The sequence below is a fragment of the Cololabis saira genome, chromosome 12, assembly GCF_033807715.1.
Source record: "Cololabis saira isolate AMF1-May2022 chromosome 12, fColSai1.1, whole genome shotgun sequence".
NCBI classification, from domain to species: Eukaryota; Metazoa; Chordata; class Actinopteri; order Beloniformes; family Belonidae; genus Cololabis; species Cololabis saira.
The window spans coordinates 40,351,036-40,374,254 of NC_084598.1; the positions used below are offsets into that span (position 1 = coordinate 40,351,036).

Genomic DNA, 23,219 nt, shown 5'->3' on the forward strand with positions numbered 1-23,219 from the left:
TTTCAGACGACTTTTTACTTTTACTCCTTACATTTTCACGCAATTATCTGTACTTTTTACTCCTTACATTTTAAAAACAGCCTCGTTACTCTATTTCATTTCGGCCTTTAAACAAAAGCTATCCAGTTAAATTGCTCCATCCGGATAGAGTGAATTTGGTTGTGGTTGTTTCGGATGTTCTTGTCCAGTTTTGTTCTTACATCCGTTCCCTCAGATTCCTGCAACTAAACTTGGATGTACATTCCAATAAAGGTTAGGATAAATGATAACATGCCTCTGAAGTTTGACTTTTTGCACCATTACAATACTTATAGGCAACTAGTCATCATATCTCCTGCTCTCTGAAACACATGTTAAAGGAGCTTGAGGCCGGATTGTGGCAGGATTTATGAAAAAAATCTGTATACATTTTAAGTTTTCTAGTAATTATGTCAGATGAAGCGTTCCAAACCCAAAACAATGAGCCCTCTAGTGTATCTCTCCTTTGCCTTGAACAGGCTGCGTGCTGCAAAATGTGCTGCAATTTGGTCCCGAATTTCCCGCGCTGTCCTGCGGATGTGACGTCACATGACGCTGCATGTGCGTTCTCCCCGTTCTCCCGTGCCGGCTTCACTGTTGGTTGCAGTACCCCCGACGGCCGTCGTGGTGAAGGGTGGCGCTAATGAGTCTCATTTCTTAAAAGGAGCCTCAAGCTCCTTTAATGCTCAATAGTACACATATATGGTTCTTTAATGTATTTGCATTATACTAAGATGCATTAATTTTCAATGGCTTTTGTCCTTAAAGGCTTTTTCCCCCCTTACATTACTTTTACTTTTATACTTTAAGTAGTTTTGAAACCAGTACTTTTATACTTTTACTTGAGTAAAAAACTTGAGTTGATACTTCAACTTCTACAGGAGTATTTTTAAACTCTAGTATCTATACTTCTACCTGATAATGAATGTGAATACTTTTGACACCTCTGTTTGACAGTAACATTTGACGTGGCTGAAGAAGAGGGCGTGGTAGCCGGACCGGCCGGACACGCCCCCCAGAAAGGAAAGGGCAGCGAGTTCAGAGATGGCGACTGTGATGAGGACGACGATGACCCCAAACTGTTAGACAGCATGTTTTCCAGAAAAAGGGGACAAAACAATACTTGCAACTCCTCTTGATTTTTTTTTATCACCTTCTAAGTTTGTGAGAAGGAATGAGAACTTCACAAAGTGGTCGAAGCGTTACCTTTCCGAATTATTGAGGAATGTTTCCTTGGCCTGAAATTGAGAAATGTAATTTATGTTAACGAGAAAAACAATCAAGAGTCACTGTGTTTGTTTGGCACATTCCCAACTTGCTCTGATTTGGCGTTACATAATAAGAACGTCAGCTCAAAATAGCCTGTGGCAAAAAAAAACGCTTCATTTAGATGATATAATTTTCTCAAGAGTGGGAACTCAAAATGATAAGTTTAATGTTGTTAATTACAAAGACGTAACACAAATATAGGCACAAGGATGGGAGGAAGAAGTTCAACTCCTCTTCAAAAAGAGAAGCAAGCTTTAATTACACAGGAAAGTTTCTGATGCAGTCAATTTAAAAAGTTTTGTCAAAGTAAGAGTTTTTTTTCAAAACTAAATTTAAGGTTTTAAGGATAAAAAAAAAAAAGGAAAATAATTCACTACCAATACAAGTAAAATTACAGGGCTATTATTTTTTTCTGAGTATCGAATAGCTAAATTAAATAAAATATAATGCGCAGTACACAAAAAAAAGACAAAAGAAAAAATATTCTAAAAAAAAGACAAAAGAAGAGAGAAAGCGAGAGCAGGTAATGACTCTGTCGAGATCGGTTGTGATTGTGTGAACAGTGATCAATGCTCACTCGAGAAGAGGCAACACCGACGGTTTATGATGGAGGAAAAACTGCCAACAGTATGAAAATAAAATCAATAAGTCGGTTGGAGGAAGGAGAGGGAAGAATGGAGCGAGTGAAGAAAAAAAACAAGATGGGTATACAAGAGGACAAACCGGAGACAAAAACAGAATAAAAAACGAAAAGACGAAGAGCAGAATAGACACAGATAAAGGTAGAAAAAGAAGAAGAAAAAAAAGGCTTCCAGACAGACAAAGAGGCGAGATGAAAGGTGATGGTTTAGAGGAAGTTCAGGGGGAAACTGAATCAGATAAAGGAACCTTCTCTAAAGACAGCGGGAGACGAGAAAGACTCGAGTAAAAACAAACTGAAGATGCTTTAAAACAAACAACCCAGTTCTGAAGTGGATACGTGTTTGTAAAGCAGCTCGCGCTGAAATCAGCAGCTTTGTGTCACATTGAGCTTCAAACAATAGAGTGTCCTTTTCATTTGTTTACTTACAAATATGTTCAATCTAAAGATGAAATCTACATGTTAAATATACAAATTTAACCAACATGTTAAATTTAAATCTAAATCTGAATGTTTTGGATGAAACTAAATATTTAGCTATGATACATATTCATACTGCCGGTACCAGGAGGTACCAAAATAAAAGCTCAAGGTCTTCAGACTGTGTTCAAAAAATGAATTAAAACCAACTTATTGGGGGAAATTAACATTTGTACATATTTTATCATGATAATACCTAACATAAAACCTTTTTGGAGTTATTGTATTTGTTGTTTGTCTACATGTGGCCCTGGGGTAAACCTTCTGACTAATGAGCTGATAGACTCCAGCAGATCAATGTGTAGGGTGGACAGGTATAGAAAATTAATGATTGAATGAAAATAAATACTCCCAGCCTAGTTCAAATAACAGATTAGGTCTCCACAGCTGGATGTTTGTGACAGTTGAACAGGGGGTGAACTTTTGAAAGATGCCTCAAAAGCGCTCTTCAGAAATACTGGGTTATGTCAAGTCTTGTTGCAGGGCCGTTCCTGGCGCAACTTTTCGCTCACCTTCTTGTAAATCTCGCTATCCCGGTACTTTCTACCGTCTACAAATGCCAAAATGTTCATATCCTTCATTACATTTATAAAATGATTAGTCTCCTCCTCACTCCAAAAGTGTGGCCTGGTCTTGCGTTTCTCCATGTTTAGAAGAACGTCCTGGACTCAAAAGACCAGGATTCCTTGCGAAAATAACATTTCTACAAATTCCTGTTCAGTTTGATCGGGATATCCCGTTAGGCGTTTACATGACCAAATATTCAGGTTTTAAAAAGGAGTAACCCAGGGGTCATATTTGTTTTTTTTAAAACCCGAATATGAGCAAATTCGGGTTATTCAAAGGGGTTATTGGTGTTTACATGGCCGTGCAAAACCAGGTTATTGCTAATATTCGGGTTTTAAAAGGGTTATTGATGCATGTAAATGCAGTCAGTGTTTGAGACCCTCCCTCCCAAGCCCCCACTAATGGAAACCTGCTGCTCTTCAATGAGTCCAGAAACCACTTGAACAGGAAAGTACAGGAACAGGAAATAGCGTTATGCCTGGGCGATAAAACAAAAATTTGTGTTGTGATTTAAAAAAAAAAAAAAGAAAATGAACATGTTTTTGTCTGTTTTGACTGTGTGCTGATAGTTTCATTCCCCTTTAAGACGTGTCTGTAATCACGTGACTTCTTCCATCCAGTCTGAACGAGAAGGGAAACCCAAGAAAATGACTGATGGTTCAAACGAAGAAGCGGCTGACTTAGCCGCCAAATAAAAAAAACAAACTGTTTTAGGTGCATTGAGTGTGAGACTCGCACATTTCAAAAAGTTCACGCAGTCTCACGCCACACGTGGCATTTCTCATGCCGAGAAATTAACTTTACCGCTCAGTAATTCCAACAGGCAAATGAGTCACGACATGCTACTGTTCGCTGAGCTCAAATCAGATCAGCCGTGTCAAGCTACCAACCCATCAGCCAATCAGAAAATAGATTTGTTTTTGTTGGTAAGGTCTGAGTTCAGCTTTAAGCGTTCCATGAATGCTTAGCGGAGGTAACAGTTACAACACTCTTAAACACACACACGCACACACAATAGACAATAGAATAGACAACAGCCACTACAGTGTTTTTCTTTGTTCTAGAATAAATAAAATGGTCTATTTGATATAGTAAAATTTGCTCCTTTTAAAAGGATGATGTACCTTTTACCATCGCGTTTATCATTAATTTATCGTTATCGAGGTAAAACTGCCCAATTTGTCGTGATATTGATTTGAGGTCATTTCCCTCAGCCCTAACTAGTGTCCACAGGTCGAGGCTTTACATTTAGTAATACCTGTAGACGGTGAGTCCACTTCAGAAGAGAAGTGAAGAATTAGAGGCAAAATGAAACAAACAAAAACATAAATCTCACCAAAAAACTATGAGAAATCCCACTGGATCTCTTAATCAAACATCAACTCAAGTCAATGAAACTAAACAAACCCAGAGAAACACTGAGCCCTTTCCTTTCCGCTTTCAGGGCATTTTTATCCCCAATTTCTTTCCCGTTGAACACTCAGCGTACCAGCAGGGTTTATTATGTTTCTGGTCAAACTTCAGCTTGTAAAAGAGCAGCCATGCTGGAAACAAATCAAAAGTCTGCAAGCAAGACATTACCATTCTGACGAGTGCATCGTCTGTGCAGACCTTCCCCGGAAAGGGCCTCCAAATCAACATGGCTCCACGCTGATAATCACTTACTATGACTAAACTGGCACACAATCAGCTGTATAAGGTCACCTGCTGCTGGCCGACATGCTGCGGAGTGGAAAATGGCACACAAATACTTTGCATGTAGTTCTGATTTGTGTATCTTGGCTGGTCATCACTGTTTTACAATCAAATTTATGGGTTTAAAAAACAAAACAAAGGAAAAAAAAAGGCTAAATGAATTCACTACAGGAAGACAAACAGAAAGGAGCAGGAACTGTAGTTTTAGTGGGAGCAGAAACACATTCTCTGAGCGCTCGTTTCCTCCTCCTCCCCACAAACATCTGTACAGACAGTCCACTAATTATCGAGGCAAAAAGCAGTTAAGCTGGTGCAAACAGGGCAATGTGGAAATTGCCCGGCTGGGTGACGGGTGGTGTTTATCAATAATCAGCCATGTCAACAGTGAACAACAACCTGCGTTTGAAGGGGATCACACTGCCGCTTTGTGTCCTGCATCAAGATAAGGCAGCGGTGGCGGTAGCTGCTGTACAGGACTGCAGATTACCCAAGTGACATGGAAGATGATTATTTGGGGGAATTTGCATGTATTGTGTAGGGATGCCCGTATCGGTATCAGGGCCAATATTGCTCTCATTACTCGTATTCGCAAAAATTCTCCGATACCACGCACCGATACCACTTCATTGTTGTCGTAGTTACTGATTAGACGTTGAGACGTTGAGCTGCAGTCAGCGTGGTGATGAGAAGAGAGTGATACATGAGTGAGACTGGCAGCGCCGTTTCAGGCAAGATAGCGACAATTAATGCAGCGGGACGTCAGCAGTGTGGACATATTTCAAAATAAGGGACGACGACAGAAGCAAGGCAGACTGCAAGCTACGTGCTGCTAAGGTGTTAAGAAGAGGAAAGGAGAATACGTCGTTTAATACCAGCAACTTGATAAAACATCTCAAGACGCACCATAAAGCTGAGTATACAGAATTTGCTAAAGCTACTGCAAGACACAACAGCAACATTAGCTCAGGTTCTGCAAAAGCAACAGACGACGGCAAGAGAAAACCCACGGGCCGTTAAAATAGCGGAGGTTCTAACCCGTTATCTAGCGCTGGATGACCAGCCACCGTCAGTTGGAGAAGACGAAGGATTTCACCGTCTTCTCGGCGCACTCGACCCGCGATATGATATTTCATTGATATGTTACATGTTTAGTATTTTTTTTATTAAATGTGAAGACAGTGCCAGTGTGGGGACTTTTTATTTACACAGAAAGATAATTTTTGTTTAAAATAGTTATTCTACTCATTTTATTTATTTTTATTGAATTTATCTGTTGAAAATAAAGCCTGTCTTCCAATTCATTGCATTTTTCATTGCATTTTTAGCCTAGTTATTTTTGTGGTAGAAGTATCGTATCGGTACTCGGTATCAACAAGTACACAAATTAAAATACTCGTACTCGGTGTGAAAAAAATGGTATCGGGGCATCCTTAGTATTGTGTCGGGGGAAGCTGAGAGAGATGAGCAGAGGGGAATGAGAGCAGGAGGTGTGGTGTGTTCAGGACCGACTGGGAGGTGGATCAGGAACTCACTTGTTCTACTCTAATCACTCAGGTCATGTTCCTCTCATTCTTCCTAATGTGCCATCATTAGAAGGGGAATTTATGCCGGTAATAAAAAGCAGTAGAATGGATAAGGCAGGAAACGGAGAAGATATTTTAAACATTGCCCCTCCTGAGTTGGGTTTACTTTATAAGCTAGAATTGATAAGATTTATGACGTGTAGCTTAACATTTAGGTCAGAGCAGCACATCACAATGCTGTAGATGCTTGTCGACATGTCACACTACACCGCTGTAACACTTCCTGTGAATGTCAGAGCAGCAGAAAAGCAGCATTTTCTCCTGGTTTCACCCACTCATCCAGCATTTGTGCTGCCGCCTCCAGGATTCATTCTGTGTGTGCTGCAGCCGTCAACCACTGCAAGACAGGTGATGCAGCACAGTTGAAGCCTAACATGCACTTTTTTTCCCTTTTTAAAAGGATTTAATGTACAGAAAGTGTTTACATAACGACAGTGGGGCCCCATTCATGAAATCTGAGATTTGAACATAAATCACCTTCTCGGTAAAAACCTCAGATCTGATTACAGGTATAGTTCATGAATGAAAAATCGCTCACTGATTCATTAATTAGCATAAATCCCCACCCGGGACCCTTGTATACGATGTGTAAAGGTGCAGCCTAGACGTGCTGTATCGGTGGGAAAAAATATCGATATGGCAATATATCGTAATAGGAAAAAAAAAAAAAATTATCGCGATACATTGCCAGCCAACATGATATCGATATTCACAATTTGAATATTGATTTTTTTTTTTTTCAAATAATAAATCATGTTTCAGTCGGGTTGTAAATCCAGTACGACTTTATTGTATACATGAGCCTAAATAATATTGTTAATGTTAATTTTATATTATGTAAATATGAAAAACACACAAATATGTTGTAACTTTAACCTGTATAGTTACAATAAAACGGCATGGATAATTTGAATTACATTGTTTGGAGTCAGTTTGTCCCATTAATTATTATAATCTGATGTATGTGCAAGTCAGATTTTAAAGTGCATAATGCCTTTTACAGTTCTCAGTGAGCTATTTATAACAAAAATGTGGACATCGCAATATCGTATCATGACTCGAGTATCGTGATGTGTATCGTATCGTGAGGTCCTTGGAAATACACACCCCTAACGTGCTGCGTGTGAAGTTCCCATCATATAAGATACATCATATTTAAAATCTAATCTCATCTTTGAAGCACGTTTTAAAGATAACAGACCATACAGTGCCTTCATTTAGATTTTGTTCGGACTTACAGAACAAACATTTTCATGCTGAAACACGTGTAAGCTTCGTTCTGCAAACCGTTAAGGCACAAATTAATTCTCCTCACGTTTCAGGAATGAGGACCAGCGAGTGTGTGAAATAAAGTTATGTCTGGGGACAGAAATTAGAATAGAGACGTTGCAGAAACAAAATGATAAAAATCAGTTATAAAACACCAGGGCCTTATATTCAGAAAAAAGATAATATTCGCTGTAGATTATGGCACTTTTTATCCAGGTTTGTTCAGAACTGTGTGCTGAGGCGGAGCGCAGGTTCAAGGACTCGGCACAACTTTTTATTTTGTCTGACGGCTGTCAGTAAACGCAGCACAAACAGACCTTTAATCACAATAAGAGCGCACAGAAACTAAGATGTACTGTCACCGTTAAAACTCAATTCCACATCTTTGCAAAGCTTTAAAATATGTAATGTTGTGAGACCCGAGATTTTGACTTCTAAGCCTTATTTCGGTTCTCTGGAGGGAACAATAAGTCGCAACGGCACAGAATCACACGCAGGGAAGTTAAAGGGTGACATGAGTGCATCCTGCTCTATTGTATGTGAACTTTACAGAGGAGTTTCTGCACTTTGAAAGACTTTATAAAAAAAAAACACTCCTCAGACTTCAGAATGGTTCCCTTTTGAATAAATGTAAAAACTACTAAAACTCCAGTTGTTAATTAGGCCAACTTTAATGAAGGCTCCGAGACAGTTTGTAATCTGTAGTCATGCAGAACAGTGACGTGAAAGGAGTTCAACAAGTTCACTTCATAAATTTATGTCAAAACTTAAGGAGTACATAGTGTGTGTGTGTGTGTGTGTGTGTGTGTGTGTGTGTGTGTGTGTGTGTGTGTGTGTGTGTGTGTGTGTGGTCAGCAGAAGGCCCAGCAGGCAGCTGAAGCCCCTCATTCTTCTTCATTAGTGCTGACTGCTGAGGGGCCAACTGTCTCTCCTTTTTCCTCTGTGCATCTCTTCATCCTCCGTCCATCTCCAATCCTTCATGAACTTGCCTCTCTTCCCCCCGACCCCCCCATTCACCTACTGCCCACCCAGCACCGACACCTTATGCCTCCTCCACGCCTCGCTTTCCTTCGTCCGACTCGCTGAGCCGCCTCACCGCCTCACCTTCCCTGTCATCCGCCTCCACCTGTTCCACCTCGTCCTCTTCATCATGCTCTTCTCCTCTCAATGGATCATCCCTATTTTTACCCACTTTTCAGCACCTGTTTCCTGTCAAGTTCTTTTTCTTCTTCAGAGTTTCCAAAAAACTTTTGAGATGAACTGGATCATCGAATTGCCTGAAAAACCAGCTTGTGGAAGTGTAAAAAGGTTTTTATGACGTCTGGGCATTATTTCAAATTAGTGCCGTTTCCATTTATAGGATCTATTGATATTTGGGTTGTTCACAAATCTAGGGGTGATGGAAACGCGACTACAATTAAAAAGAATATTCACCTTTCTCCGGACTTACCTCTGAAGCCTTTAAACGCCTTTAAAGCACAAAAACACACATAACCTGTTCGACAGCCGACCCCCATTAGTCTAGTCTGGGGGTCAGCAACCCGCGGCTCTTGAGCCGCATGCGGCTCTTTAGCGCCGCCCTAGTGGCTCCTGGAGCTTTTTCAAAAATGTTTGAAAATGGAAATCGATGGGGGAGGGAAATATACTTTTTTTTTTTTGAAAAATTTTTATCCCGATTTTTTCCCCATTTTATCACCCAGTGCTCCTACCTAACAGTCCTGTGCATTGCCATCCTCTACCAACCCCGGGAGGGCCCTGCACTGAGCTCAGGTCTCCTCCTTAACCTGAGGAGTGAGCAGGCCGCATCTTTTCACCAGACAGGGTGGGGATTCTCCGGCCGAACGTAGCGCGTGGAAGGATCACGTTATTCCGGCCGGATCCTCCCCACCCCATCTGGCGCCCCGGTTGGCCAGAGGGGGCATGTATAGCCCAGGACTGTGTGCATGTTTTTGTGAGGTAGCTCCCATTAGCTACCCAGGGGAACACGGGGAGAACATACAAACTCCACACAGAAAGATCCTTTCTCCAACCCCACCCAGGGTGTGGGCACTGAAGTCATGGGGGAACTAACACGCACTTCAGCGCCCACAGCGTCCCCGGCGGGAATCGAACCCAGGACCTTCTTGCTGTGAGACGGCTGCACTACCTGCTGCGCCACCGTGCCCCCGGAAATATACTTTTTGTGTTAATGTGGTTTCTGTAGGAGGACAAAAATGACACAAACATTCTGAACGTTTTCCAATGCTGTAACAAAGATTCTGTTAACAAAGATTTCAACATTAATCTCGACATTTCGACTTCTTTCACGAAATTTCGACTTTTTTCTCGAGATATTGTACTTCAACATTAATCTCAACATTTCAACTTTTTTCTTGACATTTCAACTTTTTTCTCGAGATTGTACTTCAACATTAATCTTGACATTTAGACTTTTTTTCTCAACATTTCGATTTTTTTGTCGACATTTCGACTTTTTTCTCAAAGTGTATAATGAAAAAAAAAATCTTCCCCCAGTTATAACTAATAGAGATACATGCAGCAAGTGTTGCCTTCATTTTAAGGCTTATACATAGAAGACTTTTCATTTTTTGCGGCTCCAGACATATTGTTTTTTGTGTTTTTGGTCCAATATGGCTCTTTCAACATTTTGGGTTGCCGACCCCTGGTCTAGTCGCTTCCCTTTATCACACAAAATGACTGAACATTGTTTCAACTGCCACGTTGCTTCCTTTTTTGGGGTTCAGAGCATCAAATTAGTTGTTTGCTTCAGAAAAAGATCTACCCAACTTTTTTAAATATTTAGAAAAGATCGTTCTGTTTCTTTCTCATTTAGCCTTCACTTCTAACTCCTTTACAAAACATGATACAGCTCGCTGTGCATCTTTATTTACATACAGTATTATATTTCTTTGTCCTCTGTTTTTATTTTTTTTATTTATCAGTATTGTTACCCTTCAGAAGAATAACCGATCCGCCGCGATCATTGTACCTGCATGGCTTCTTTTCAATCAGCAATAAAAGCAGGAGGTAAAAGTAAAAAAGGAAAGAAGAAAAAAGAAATCAATAGCAGGTTTAAAAGTCCACCGCTGTGATTCACTGGCTCCGTGAAAGTCGGCGCACATTCAGACGGATACACATTTACTATCCATATTGTTCATAGAGTCTTTCTTTGAGAAGACACTCATCAGCGGTTGATCAAACTGTTTTTTCTCTCCCCTTCTATTAGATTGGCCTTCTACAGGGGGTCTCGGTCGCGCCCCAAAGCCATCAGAGACACAGTGTTTCCATCACGACCGGATGGGCCATTACAGATGACAGGAGCGCTGCCACAAATGCTTATCCATCCTCCTATGAGAGCTTTTCCTGCGCTAACTACATCACAGCTCCGCTCAAAAGGTTTTCCACCGACGGGGATATTGCAGTGCTGCGAGAAGAGCCGCGTTATTTACTCGGCCTGTCACCTGAGGGATTGTGCCACTGAATTAATCTGTAAAGTGCTGTCAGATGGACAGCAAACATTATAAGTCTTTACTGGCCGTTTCACTCATCAGCAACCTTGGACGGCATAACTGTCAGCGCCGTCCGACAGTCCAACAGCCTATTATTGAATCTGGATTGAACTACGAGTTATAGCGGGGCAACTTAACGCATCAATCATCGCTCGGCTCACAAGAGGAGGACAACAAATTTTAACACACTCAGTAATATTGGACAATGTCTTACAATAAGGTGACAACTGTGACATCCCATCACCCGTTCCCTCCGACTCCCTCCTATATCTCACGGCCGACGGGGACGACTCGGATGTATCGTCCAGCAAAGCCAGGGTTTCAAAACATAAATCAGGATGAAGTAAAAGTGGGCAGGACGGCGGGAGCCGTGGCAGGAACCGGGGAATCCACTAGATTTGAAGTCAAATGTGGACAAGCATATTGTAAATGTTAATTCACTATTGCAGACAAATGCAATACTGGTTTTAATCCACTGTGGTTTGGATGCTGGTTCTGATCCGGTGTCTGGTTTTGCACCAGTTTTTTAGTTGCTGAGTGTGTCGCTTATTGTTTTAACAAAGACAAAAGTGACAACGTGACTAAGTGACAAACTCTCCAGATCAACTCGGAATGACGGAATGAAGCTACAAAACTTCTCCGGCAGTGTTTATATCTCAAGATCGCTGATTCGCTCATTTCGCTCATTTCGCTGTCAATCAGAAAGGGATTCAGCCTCAGACAGATCATCCAATCATCATGCAGCAGGCCAGCCGAGGCCACGCCCACTGCCCCATAGACCCAGAGACCTCAGAGAAGCTTCCGATGGGCCAGCATTTATCCAATGACGGTCTGTTTGGCTGCAGTGGAACAACCCACTCCAGCTTCATAGACGCTGAGCTTCTGCCGCTACTGTGAAGCTGCAGGAATGAATGAGAAGGAAGTCGCATCTGTGACCTGTGATAAGATTCTGAACTAAAGCTGATCACGTTCTAGCGCATATATAGTCAATGAAATGTAAACACAACAGTACATTTGACCACTTATTTTTTTACATTTTAGAGGAAGCTGAGCTTCCCTTACAGTCTTAGAGGAATCGCCACTGGTGAGCTGGTATTGCAGGAAGACGTAATGGGAGCGCGAGGACGGCTGCGAACTGAAATTAATGAGTTAGGGCAGCGCTGTACGTCGGCTGTCAGACATACAGGGACGTCAGGAGCCGGTGGAACCTCAGCGGTGCTCAGCACCCTGAAAGACCTCGGCATCTGGCCGGCGTCTCCCTGCTGCAGCAGCGGGAGCGTCTCAACCCGGCCCTGCTGCGTGAGTCCCACGGGAACAGATTTATATCTTTTAGACATTCGGGACTCGTTGCTCGCTGTGGATCGGGAAGTGGAAGAGTGGAAACAGATGGAAACAGAAAGAAGACGGGGATCTCCTGTGAAAGTGTGTGAAAAAGGCTAAACAAGAATCAAAATGTCAGTTTGATGTTGCTCAGTGTTGTTCCTTTCAAAAATACAACTACTGTACCACAACTTTATCATGAAATGAAGGAAAAACAGGCAGTGATGTGATTGCAGTGATATCAGGGGGGGGACTTACGGAGAAGGGTTTCCAAATCTCAGTCTCAATCACTCTGCTTCTGCTCGCTCTACTGTTTCTGAGCTATCTGACTTCATCTCCACTTTTCTGTGTCTGGTTCTGCTTATCTTTGGTTGTTTCTTCCCTCTGACGGACAGCTGGGACTCCAGCAGTGACTCCCTGGGTGTTAGGCCACGCTTACACATAGCCAGGTATTTATAAAAACGGATATTTCCACTGCTACATTTTGAAATATACCATCATTTTACATCAGATCGTTTTCAAAATCTCTTAATTTACACGAACCTGCATAAATATGCTGTTAAGGTGCTATGAGCAGCCAAACCTACAGGGGGCAGTGTAACGAGAGGATAAAGTCATGCTAGCCAATCAGAATCCTGGAAAAAAAAAAACATAAAAATGACACTACGGTAACTACGGTGGCCAAACAAATTGTAAACACAGGTCGTACACATGACTCTGGTGACGTTTCTGTCGCATAATGTGACGTTCTGAAGCCTAAATCTCCGTTTCCCTCTGTTTACAAGCAAACGTGAAGACGGAGTTTTTGCAAATCTCCACTTTGGCCGGTGTTTTCAGAAATTATTGATGACTTTGAGCTTTGTTTTCGTGTAAACGAACGGCCAAAACACATGAAAACACCACAGTTTTTGCTACGTGTAAACGTGGGCCTCAGACTGCGGGGCGGCTACGCCTGCAACCTTCAGCTTCAGGTGCAAAGTTCACCGAGTTTAAGGGGGAAAACAACAATAGCGTTTAAAGTCCTCCGTGAGGAATCTGAGGCAACATTATCTGCTTCCGTTTCTATTACTTACGGGTTGTTAATCTACAGAAGAGTATTAGGGACATGCAGGAGAAAAAATATCTGAGAGGGGAAGATTTTTTTTTTTGTGCACTTTGAGAAAAAAGTCAAAATTTCGAGAAAAAAGTCGAAATGTCGAGATTAATGTTGAAAAACAATTTCGAGAAAAGACTCGAAATGTCGAGAATAATATTAAAATACAATTTCAAGAATAAAGTCGAAATTTCGTGAATAAAGTCGAAATTTTGCCTTTTTTCCTCAACATTTCAACTTTTTTCTCAACATTTCAACTTCATTCACAAAATTTCGACTTTTTTCTCAACATTTCAACTTCATTCACGAAATTTCGACTTTTTTCTCAACATTTCGACTTTTTTCTCGACATTTCAACTTTTTTCTCGAAGTGCATAATGAAAAAAAAAAATCTTCCTCCTCTAAAATATTTTTATTTTTCTCCTGCCTTGCCCTAATACTCTTCCGTATTAATCTGCTCTCGTCACCACATAATTAATTTTCTCTCCTCTCTCTCTGGTCTGTATTTTGTACCTGCATGCTGAGACCGTATCTGAGCTTGGCACTAACCGGGCGCTGAGACGTTACGTGTGGTGTTTGTCTTCTCCTCAGAGCAGATGACTGACGAGGGAACCCCGCTGCGGTTCTGGACGCCGCGTGCCACATTTCATGAAGCAGCGTCCGCGTCGGGCTCGGCTTCCCGGAGGATAATGAGCAGAGGTCATTTGCTCGGCCGGCGGGATCCGCGGGATCCGCCCATCGTCTGCCATCAAAAACAACCTCATGTTCACAAGCACATTAAAAGATGGTGGCGTGGCTCAGCGGGGAGACGTCTGCGATATGGAGGCCTGTCCACCGGCCTGCTGCGACACTGATCAAAACACAACGCAGTCGATGCTCTGGAATGAAGGAACAGGACCAGATTCTGGCCCGGTTAGAGCCGTGTTCTGGTTCATAGACAGCAATGATCCTCGTTAGGGACCAAAACGAGGCAAATCGAAGCAGTTTGGAGTGAAAACAGGTCGTCTTTCACTTCAGCAACAGTGTGGATACGGCCCCTACTCACCAACGGGTCATTTTAACAACTTGGATACTCTCCGTATCATAATATTACCATCGCCGGTATTCCGTTATTGTAATATGCATTTTTTGCTGAAGTCACTTTAAACTCAAGTCACTTTAGATACAATCAATACTGCTTTTAAATGCTGCTAAATCTATTTTGCTACTACAGTATGTATGTTTTATGTTTGTTCCCTTGTTTGATTGTATTGTTTGACTGAATAGTTTTTATGTTTTCTGTGGGGACTGTGAGGTGATTGAAGAGCTGGAGGCTACGAGCTTTTCCCCTCCTCTTTTTTTGCCTTCCTCTTTGATTAGCGAGTCGCTCAACTTCATAACATGTCATCAGTGAGGTCCCTCTAACATTAAATAGTCACATACTTTTCAATTCGTTCAATGTTATTTGTTGGTGTTTTCGGCCAACAGAACAAAAATGTAGTCACTGAAGTCACTGCTGCCAAAAGGTTTTACCACCGATCCCCTGAAAGCTCGCCATCCTGAATCTAACACACTAAGACTAGACCACAAACCACATATCCACATAACCACAACCTCCTGATAGGAACACAGTTATCAGTGTGAATTAGACAAACGATGGCAGGTTTTAAAGATGTAAAACGCAGGAAGAACTCTGTAAACTTTGAAAATGCCGGAGTGAAACCCAGCGAGACCCCAGGGGCCAATCAGGATCAGACGGCAGCGCATCAAGCTGCTCACGCAAGCATGCAGCCACGTCTCCTACAGTCTGCATTCAAAGAGCGTCATCTTCAGCTGAGATGAGGAGGAAACGCCCCCACACCACATCAATGGGAACATGATTTGCAGGAATCACACTCTCTCTGATACAACAGTAGGAGAATCGTTGCTCGGCGAGCTGATTATCTCATGTTCTATCGTTGTTTTCCAGAGACGCCTCAGCGGCTCGAGCAGCGCAGAGATGTGAGCAGAGACCAGGATGAGGCAGCAACTCGCTGGTTGGGTGAGAAAATACACGGTGGAAGGAAGAAGTCAAACATAATTTCATAATAAAGAGTTAAGTTCTGGCGTTTAGACGAGGCCTGGAGGTGAAGCTGCCATCAACTACAGGGATTCTGATGAAACTTCTGACAAACGTCAGCCGCCGTTTGTCTGAATGTTTAGGCCTCGTTGTGCCGAGAGCCGCGGGATGTTTATTTATTTATACGTTTATGTGACAGGCACAGATGCATTAAACATCACTTCATGAAAGAAGAGACGGAGACGACACACGGCCAGGTTTCCAGAGGAAACCGTCGTCTCCGGTGGAGTTAAAGACTAAACACTTTACTCTTGGAATAAAATAATGTTCAACAATGATGCAAGAAAAGGAGCAGTTTAGGTCTGAGGGGTGTGTGTGTACGTGTGTGTGTACATGCATGCGTGCGTGTACATGCATGCGTGTGTGTACATGTAGGTGTGTGTGTATAGGTTTGTGTGTGTACAGGGTTGTGTGTGTGTACATGCATGTGTATAAATGTAGGTGTATGTGTAAGTGTGTGTGTGTAGGTTTGTGTGTGTGTATATGCCTGTACTCAGAGTCGCCTGGGAAATTTGCCTGTACTTATACGTGTGTGTACATGCATGTGTGTAGATATAGGTGTGTGTGTGTAGGGTTTATGTGTACGTGCGTACATGCGTTAGTGTGTGTACGTACGTAAGTGTACGTATGTGTGAGTGTTTGTGTAAGTGTGTGCGTGGGTACATACATACGTGTACATGTAAGTGTGTGTGTACATACATGTGTGTGTGTGTAGGTGTGTAGGTGTACTGTATGCATATGTGTAGGTGTGTATGTGTAGGTTAGTGTGTGTGTAGGGTTTATGTTTGTGTGTGTACATGCATGTGTGTACATGTGCGTGTGGAGGTGTGTGTTAGCGTGTATATATACAGTAGGTGTGTGTACGTATGTCAGTGTGTGTGTGTGTGTGTATACTTGTATGCATGTATGTGTGGGTGTATATGGGTGTGTGTATGTGTATGTAGGTGTATGTACATAAGTGTACGCAGAGCCGCCGCAAGGGGTGTGCGAACCGTGCGACCGCACGGGGCCTCGCGCTATGGGCCGTTTTTGAAAAAAAAAAAAAAAAAAAAAAGTTTTTTTTTTCGTTTTTTTTTTTTCGTTTTTTCCCTTATAAATATCAACAGTCACATTCCATTACAGACCTAAATGTGTACTAGTCTGTGCATATCAATAAAATATATGTGCAATGATGCGCGTGTCTGTTGTTCAATACAACTGATCAGACCAAGCGCAGACACGAGCTGCTCTGATCCAGACGGTGGAGTTGGAACAAACTGTCACACAATGTCGAGAGAACGAGACAGATTCAGGAAATTTCCATCAGGGGATGAAAAAAGAAAAAAACTAAATAAAATGGAAGAGTTTAATCAATGCCTCTCTGAAAGGCTCGTTTGATAAATTTGTTAGAAAAATCACCAATCCGACCGGGTCTCAAGCAGCCGTGGGGCCACCCGTCGAGGCAAGTCAAATGATGATGAGGCAGGGGAAGGTATCCAGTATTTTGCTAATTGGAGAGTTAAAATTGCGCATATAGACACCCGATCCGACCCAAAAAAACCAAAAATTTCCCGAGCCATTTCGCACAGGGCCTCGCAAATCTCCCAGACGGCTCTGAGTGTACGTATATGTGTGCGAGTGTATGTGTTTGCTTGTACGTGTAGGTGTGAATATGTGTGTGTGTGTGTGTGTGCTTGTATGTGTAGGTGTGTTTGAGTGTGTGTGTGTAGGTGTGTGTGTGTGTGTGTGTGTGTGTGTGTGTGTGTGTGTGTAAGTGAGGAAATGATCAGGTCTTAAGAGCATCAGCTGTTGAACTTCACTGTGTTTTTGTCGTCTCTTCTCTCGTTTCCTTCACCTACTCCACTTCAAATCCTTTCTGCTCCATAAAGTAAGAGTTCGTACTGTAGAAGGGTGAACTTTCTTCTGCCTTTGTTGTTTTACAGCAATCAACACCAGGTTTTTTTCTGTCTTTGAAAAGTTCCCTGAGTGTAGCTGGGAAGCAGTTCAACTTCCACATCACACTCACTCTGGAAACTAATTTAACAACATGATCTCGTGTAATAACTCGAGTGGCAGCAGTCAAAATCCTCCCAATCGGGTTCTTTTCTTTTGTTTTTGTGGCACTTAACTCCTCCAAAGTAATCTTGAAAACACTGGAAATGCTGCTGCAAACAATAACAATCATTTATTGGTGGAGAACTTGAACAGAACCAGAGCAGGCTCTAGTCTTATAAACGTCACTGTTTCTTTCGAGGCAAAGAGAAACCGCTTGCTGTTAATGTTTCACATCTTCTGTCTTTAGTAGGGAATAAAACATTAATAATTGAAGGTAAAATTAAGTCTTTTGGTTTTTAATCTTGTAAGCGTGCGTTAGAGGACGAAGAAGACGCTCGGGATCATATTTTGAAGGACTTTTTTGGGGTTCAGCTGTCTGAACTCAGCCAAACGTTTCATAAACTTTGACTACCAACAGCCCAACAAGACAGAAGTCATCTAGAGCAGGGATCTGCAACCCGCGGCTCTAGAGCTGCATGCGGCTCTTTAGCGCCGCCCTAGTGGCTCCTGGAGCTTTTTCAAAAATGTTTTACCTTTTTTTTCCTTTTTTTCTTCCTTTTTTCTTTTCTTTTAATCTCGAAATTTCGACTTTTTTCTCGAAATTGTACTTCAACATTAATCTCGACATTTTGACTTTTTTCTTGAAATTTTGACTTTTTCTCGACATTTCAACTTTTTTCTCGAGATTGTACTTCAACATTAATCTCGACATCTCGACTTTTTTCTCGACATTCCGACTTTTTTCTCGACATTCCGACTTTTTTCTCATCATTTCAACTTTTTTTCTCAACATTTCAACTTTTTTCTCAACATTTCGCCTTTCGCCATTTGCTTTCATTCCAAGGCTTATACAAGACTTTTCATTTTTTGCATTTTTTGCTCCAAACATATTTGTTTTTTGTGTTTTTGGTCCAATACGGCTCTTTCAACATTTTGAGTTGCCGACCCCTGGTCTAGAGAAACGACAATTTATCAGCAACTTTTCCTCCTTCAGCTGCACAGTTTACCAGTATGGATAAGAAACGATGCACATAACTGTTTTAGAACGCTAGTTTCAGTTTCTTACCTGCTACTTTCCACCTTGCGAAGGTACAAGTTGTAAAAAACATGGTTAAAACGCTGTTTGTTGAAGGAGGGAAGGTTCTGACACGTCCAGCCTCGACATCTGAGCTAAACTTTCACATATTTTCCTGCCGTAGTCGGAGACCCTGAGCCGTGATCTCACCTCCCCAGGAATCCGACCACTTGTCAGGTTCATAGACTGTCAAGAATGGCCGAAGCGTTGGGTCACATGACCGCCTGGTTTCTGAAAGTGGTTCTGAAGCCCGTTTTTACTTCGTACTGCATCCATGTTTTGATTGATTGATTGATAGATATATTTTATTTCAAACATAAGCACAAAAAAATAAATAAAACAGCAGAACAATAAATAAATAACATAAAAAAGAACAATAATAATCACTATATAATAAATGTACCATCGTAAACAAAGTAGAGAACAAGTTAGAATTAATAAATAGAATAGCAAATGTGTCATGCTGGAAAAAGGAGTAGGAAGAAGTAATTACAGTAACTTACAAACTCCTACCCTTTGAACTCAATACTATTTTTTTCTGTTGGATCTTCGTTATTAAATATGAAAGAAAAAAAAAACTTAACAGAGTTAAAGGTTGCACAAATTAATAATAAGAATTGTATAATCACCTGAGTTATTTACCCTGAGTTATTCATCTATACATAAAAACATACATTATTTACGATGTGAATTTAAATCCACCCGTGTACAATCTTATTCATTACAAACATTAAAGCTTACATGTACACTTGTACTTATTTCTGTTCCTACACGCGTTTCCACATAAATATATACACATATTCACACCCACAACCATACAAGTCCAGCCTCCCCCACCAACCAGCACGCCCCCGTGACCCAACAAGAAGAACAAGAACAAAATGCTGCTGGAGAAGCCGATAGGAACTCGCTCAACGCATGTGGATCAAAGTTGGCTTTGCTCCCAGCTCCTTCATCCGAACCCACTGAAATATCTGCAGAGCTGCCGTTTGACGTTTACAGAGGGATATGTCGTATGACCGTTGTGTTTAGCTGATGCAGGGTCAAAACAAACGGGCGCCTGATTCGCCAGGCGTGGTAGCGTGATGATCATGAATGAAGAAGTAATAACGGCTAGCCCAGGGGTCGGCAACCCGCGGCTCTAGAGCGGCATAAGGCTCTTTAGCGCCGCCCTAGTGGCTCCCTGGAGCTTTTTCAAAAATGTTTGACCTTTTTTTTCCTTTTTTTTGTTTCTTTTTTTTCCCTTTTTTTCTCTCCTTTCTTTCTTTCCTTTTGTCCTCTTTTCTTCTTCCTTTTTCCTTTCCTTTTTTAATCTCGACATTTCGACTTTTTTCCTGAAATTTTGACTTTTTTCACGAAATTTCGACTTTTTTCTCGAAATTTTGACTTTTTTTCTGGACATTTCGACTTTTTTCTTGAGCTTGTACTTTAACATTAATCTCGACATTTCAACTTTTTTCTCAACATTTCGACTTTTTTCACGAAATTTCGACTTTTTTCTCGATATTTCGACTTTTTTCTCGATGTGCATAATGAAAAAAAAAATCTTCCCCCAGTTATAACTAATAAGATACATGCAGCATGTGTTGCCTTCATTCTAAGGCTTATACATGCGGCTTATGCGGCTCCAGACATATTTGTTTTTTGTGTTTTTGCTCCAATATGGCTCTTTTAACATTTTGAGTTGCCGATCTCTGGGCTAGCCATTGGCTGAGCCGACTGTCAATCAATCATATTAGAAATAACTGCTTTATATTAACTCCTGACGTGGTGCAAAAACCTCTCACAGTCGTCATGGATGTGACATCAAACGATTGAAACCAAAACAGTTTTTGGACTAGGCTGTAAATATGTTTATTTCTGCTCTAAAGCTCTCAAAAGAGTTACTTGCTTTTGGAGCCCCCTAGCGGCCAGTCGAGGAACTGCAACGAAACTTAGTCCCGCACGAGCCTCAACTCAGAAGTTGGTGCTTGGTTAAGTTGATATACAAGCAATATTAAGGATGTACACAAAGAAGCTCAGCAATACTGAAAGTGCTTCCGTCAAAGCAGAACCTACACTGCCACCTAGGGGTTGGTGGTGGAATTAGAACAAAACAACCCAAACAAGTATCAACATCAGCCATGACGCCGGTCCCGTATACTGCAGGTGAAGGTGCCACATAGAAGCATAAATCAAGCTTAAGTAGCTCAGTCTCCCCTAATTTTGGTGTTATATCCATTGAAAAACGTACATCTAACCTATTTAACTGGTTTTATTTCAAGAAAACTACAATCATTTTTATCAGAAGAAAAACTGTTCATCATTTTTACTCTTTTGTTGTAACCTTAAACATTGAAGGTTTTGCTTTTGGTCTAAAACAAGGTGGTGCTACTAAAACATGATCTCATGGACCGAATCCAGTCTGTTGTTTTACTTTTACACATCTCCCTCCAAATTTTGCACATCGCTCACCTTCTTTGCAGCGTTTATGCAGTGCATGTATTCTTTGGCCAACTCTGCACACTTTAGGGTCTGGTTGCCGTTCTCCTTATAACAGGATAGAATTTGGCCCTGCAGTCCGGGACACACCGCCGTTGTACTGCGAGACCTGCAAAAAAGACAAAAAAAAACAGAGAATACAGAGAAATTAGAACGTGAATTAACAAATCTGTTCACTGCCTCCTGCTACAGTGTAGGATGAGAGGTTGGCATACAACTAACATCCATCAAGCTATGTAGAATCACCAATCAACCCAACATGAGGGTTTCTGGACTGTGAGAGGAAGCCCAGAGAAAACCCATGCAAGGAGATTCAGAACCCCAAGTGACAAACACCAACGTTAGCGGGTCATAAGAGAGCCGGGGCAGCGTTAACTCGGCTCTCTTCATCAGAGACTTTGTAGTCAAACGGTGTTTATTCGGTGGAGGAAACTGTGCAAAGCTGCCTTAAACCGGCTTGGGTGGGATTCGTGTGCACAAACATGCACTATGGCTGTTTGCCACAAAATAAAGCAAAGAAACTCAGATTATAATTCAAAAAGATGAAGACTGCATCTGTTTTTAAGAATACAAACAAACAACCACATACAGGGTTCATACACATTTCCATGACTTTTCCATGACTTGGCAGCAAGTTTCCATAAATAATAATAATAATAATTCATTTTATTTAGCGGCGCCTTTCAAGTCACCCAAGGTCACCTTACAGAATAAAACAAAAACACAATAGAAATACAAATACAGGAAATACAATAGAAATATAGTAGAAATTATAATACATACACATATACAATGGACAACCGAGGTGCAACAGTACAGATAACGCAACAGTATGGTGGGAGGTAGTGTGTGGTGACCGGTCAAAGTGAATGGGCAAGTTTAAACAGGTGAGTCTTGAGTTGCGTTTTGAAGGTGGTGATGGAGTCTATTTGTCTTATGTATGGGGGGAGGGAGTTCCAGAGTCTGGGTGCCGTACAACTGAAAGCTCGGGCACCCATGCTGCTAAGGTGTGAGGTGGGAGTGAAAAGAAGTCCAGCAGAGGTTGAGCGGAGGGTACGGGAGGGGGTGTATTCTTTCAGTAGGTCACAGAGGTAGGTGGGGGCTAAGTTGTGAAGGGCTTTGTGGGTGAGGAGGAGGTTTTTATAAATGATACGGTATTGGACTGGGAGCCAGTGGAGTTGGATAAGAACGGGGGTGATGTGGTCAGATGACTTGATGCGGGTGATGATCCGGGCGGCCGAGTTCTGAATGAGTTGTAGTTTGTTGGTGAGTTTGGTTGGGAGGCCAGTGAGGAGAGCATTACAGTAATCGATACGGGATGTGACGAATAAGTGGACCAGAATTTCGGTGCTGGATTGGGACAGTGCTGGACGGAGTCTGGAGAGGTTGCGGAGGTGGAAGAATGCAGTCCGGGTGATGTTGTGGATGTGAGGTGCAAATGAGAGTGTATTGTCCAGAATGACGCCGAGGCTCTTGACGTGCGGGGAAAAGGGTACCGGGAAGCCGTCGATGATGATGGGAGGGGCGGGAGAGGGTTGTGACTTGGTGAGGGTGGATTTGGAGCCGATGAGAAGAGCCTCAGTTTTATTGCCGTTGAGTTTTAGGAAGTTATTGCTCATCCAGGTATTGATGTCGTATGACCATACATGACCTCTAAAACATCAATGTATGAATGAAATATACTAATAAAACTATATAAAAAGTCACCACAGTGGAGATCTAATGACAATTATGGTTTTATACAAAATAAACATTTGTTTAAATTAACACTGATATACCAGCAATATGTTGTAGTATATGTAGTATATGTTGTATTGTAATCTAATATAACTGTAATAACTGTTGGAGAATGTGGTCACTTGATCCGATCTGCATGATGCGCAAGATGCTCGGCACGTTACGCCTGAGAACGCGCGAGACTTTGATACGAATTATTTATTGATACATTTTAAATCTTCCTTATAGGCTGTTATTAATAAATGTTATCATTAAGTGAGAAAAATAAATTCCATGACTTTTCAAAAACTGTAGGGGTGAACTTATGTTTCCAAAACCTTTCCAGGCCTTGAAAATGACATTTTCAAATTC

The 23,219-nt window shown here is 41.6% G+C and overlaps 1 protein-coding gene across 2 annotated transcripts in view; it reads right to left on the reverse strand.

Annotated features, from left to right (window-relative positions):
* The window catches only part of chchd6a (coiled-coil-helix-coiled-coil-helix domain containing 6a), a 158,827-nt gene that overhangs the window by 17,752 nt on the left and 117,856 nt on the right, over positions 1 to 23,219 (reverse strand). For both annotated transcript variants that reach the window (XM_061736807.1, XM_061736808.1), the window contains one exon: positions 21,105 to 21,240. In XM_061736807.1, coding sequence (XP_061592791.1) covers positions 21,105 to 21,240 — 136 coding nt within the window. The remainder of the gene's footprint in view (positions 1 to 21,104; positions 21,241 to 23,219) is intronic.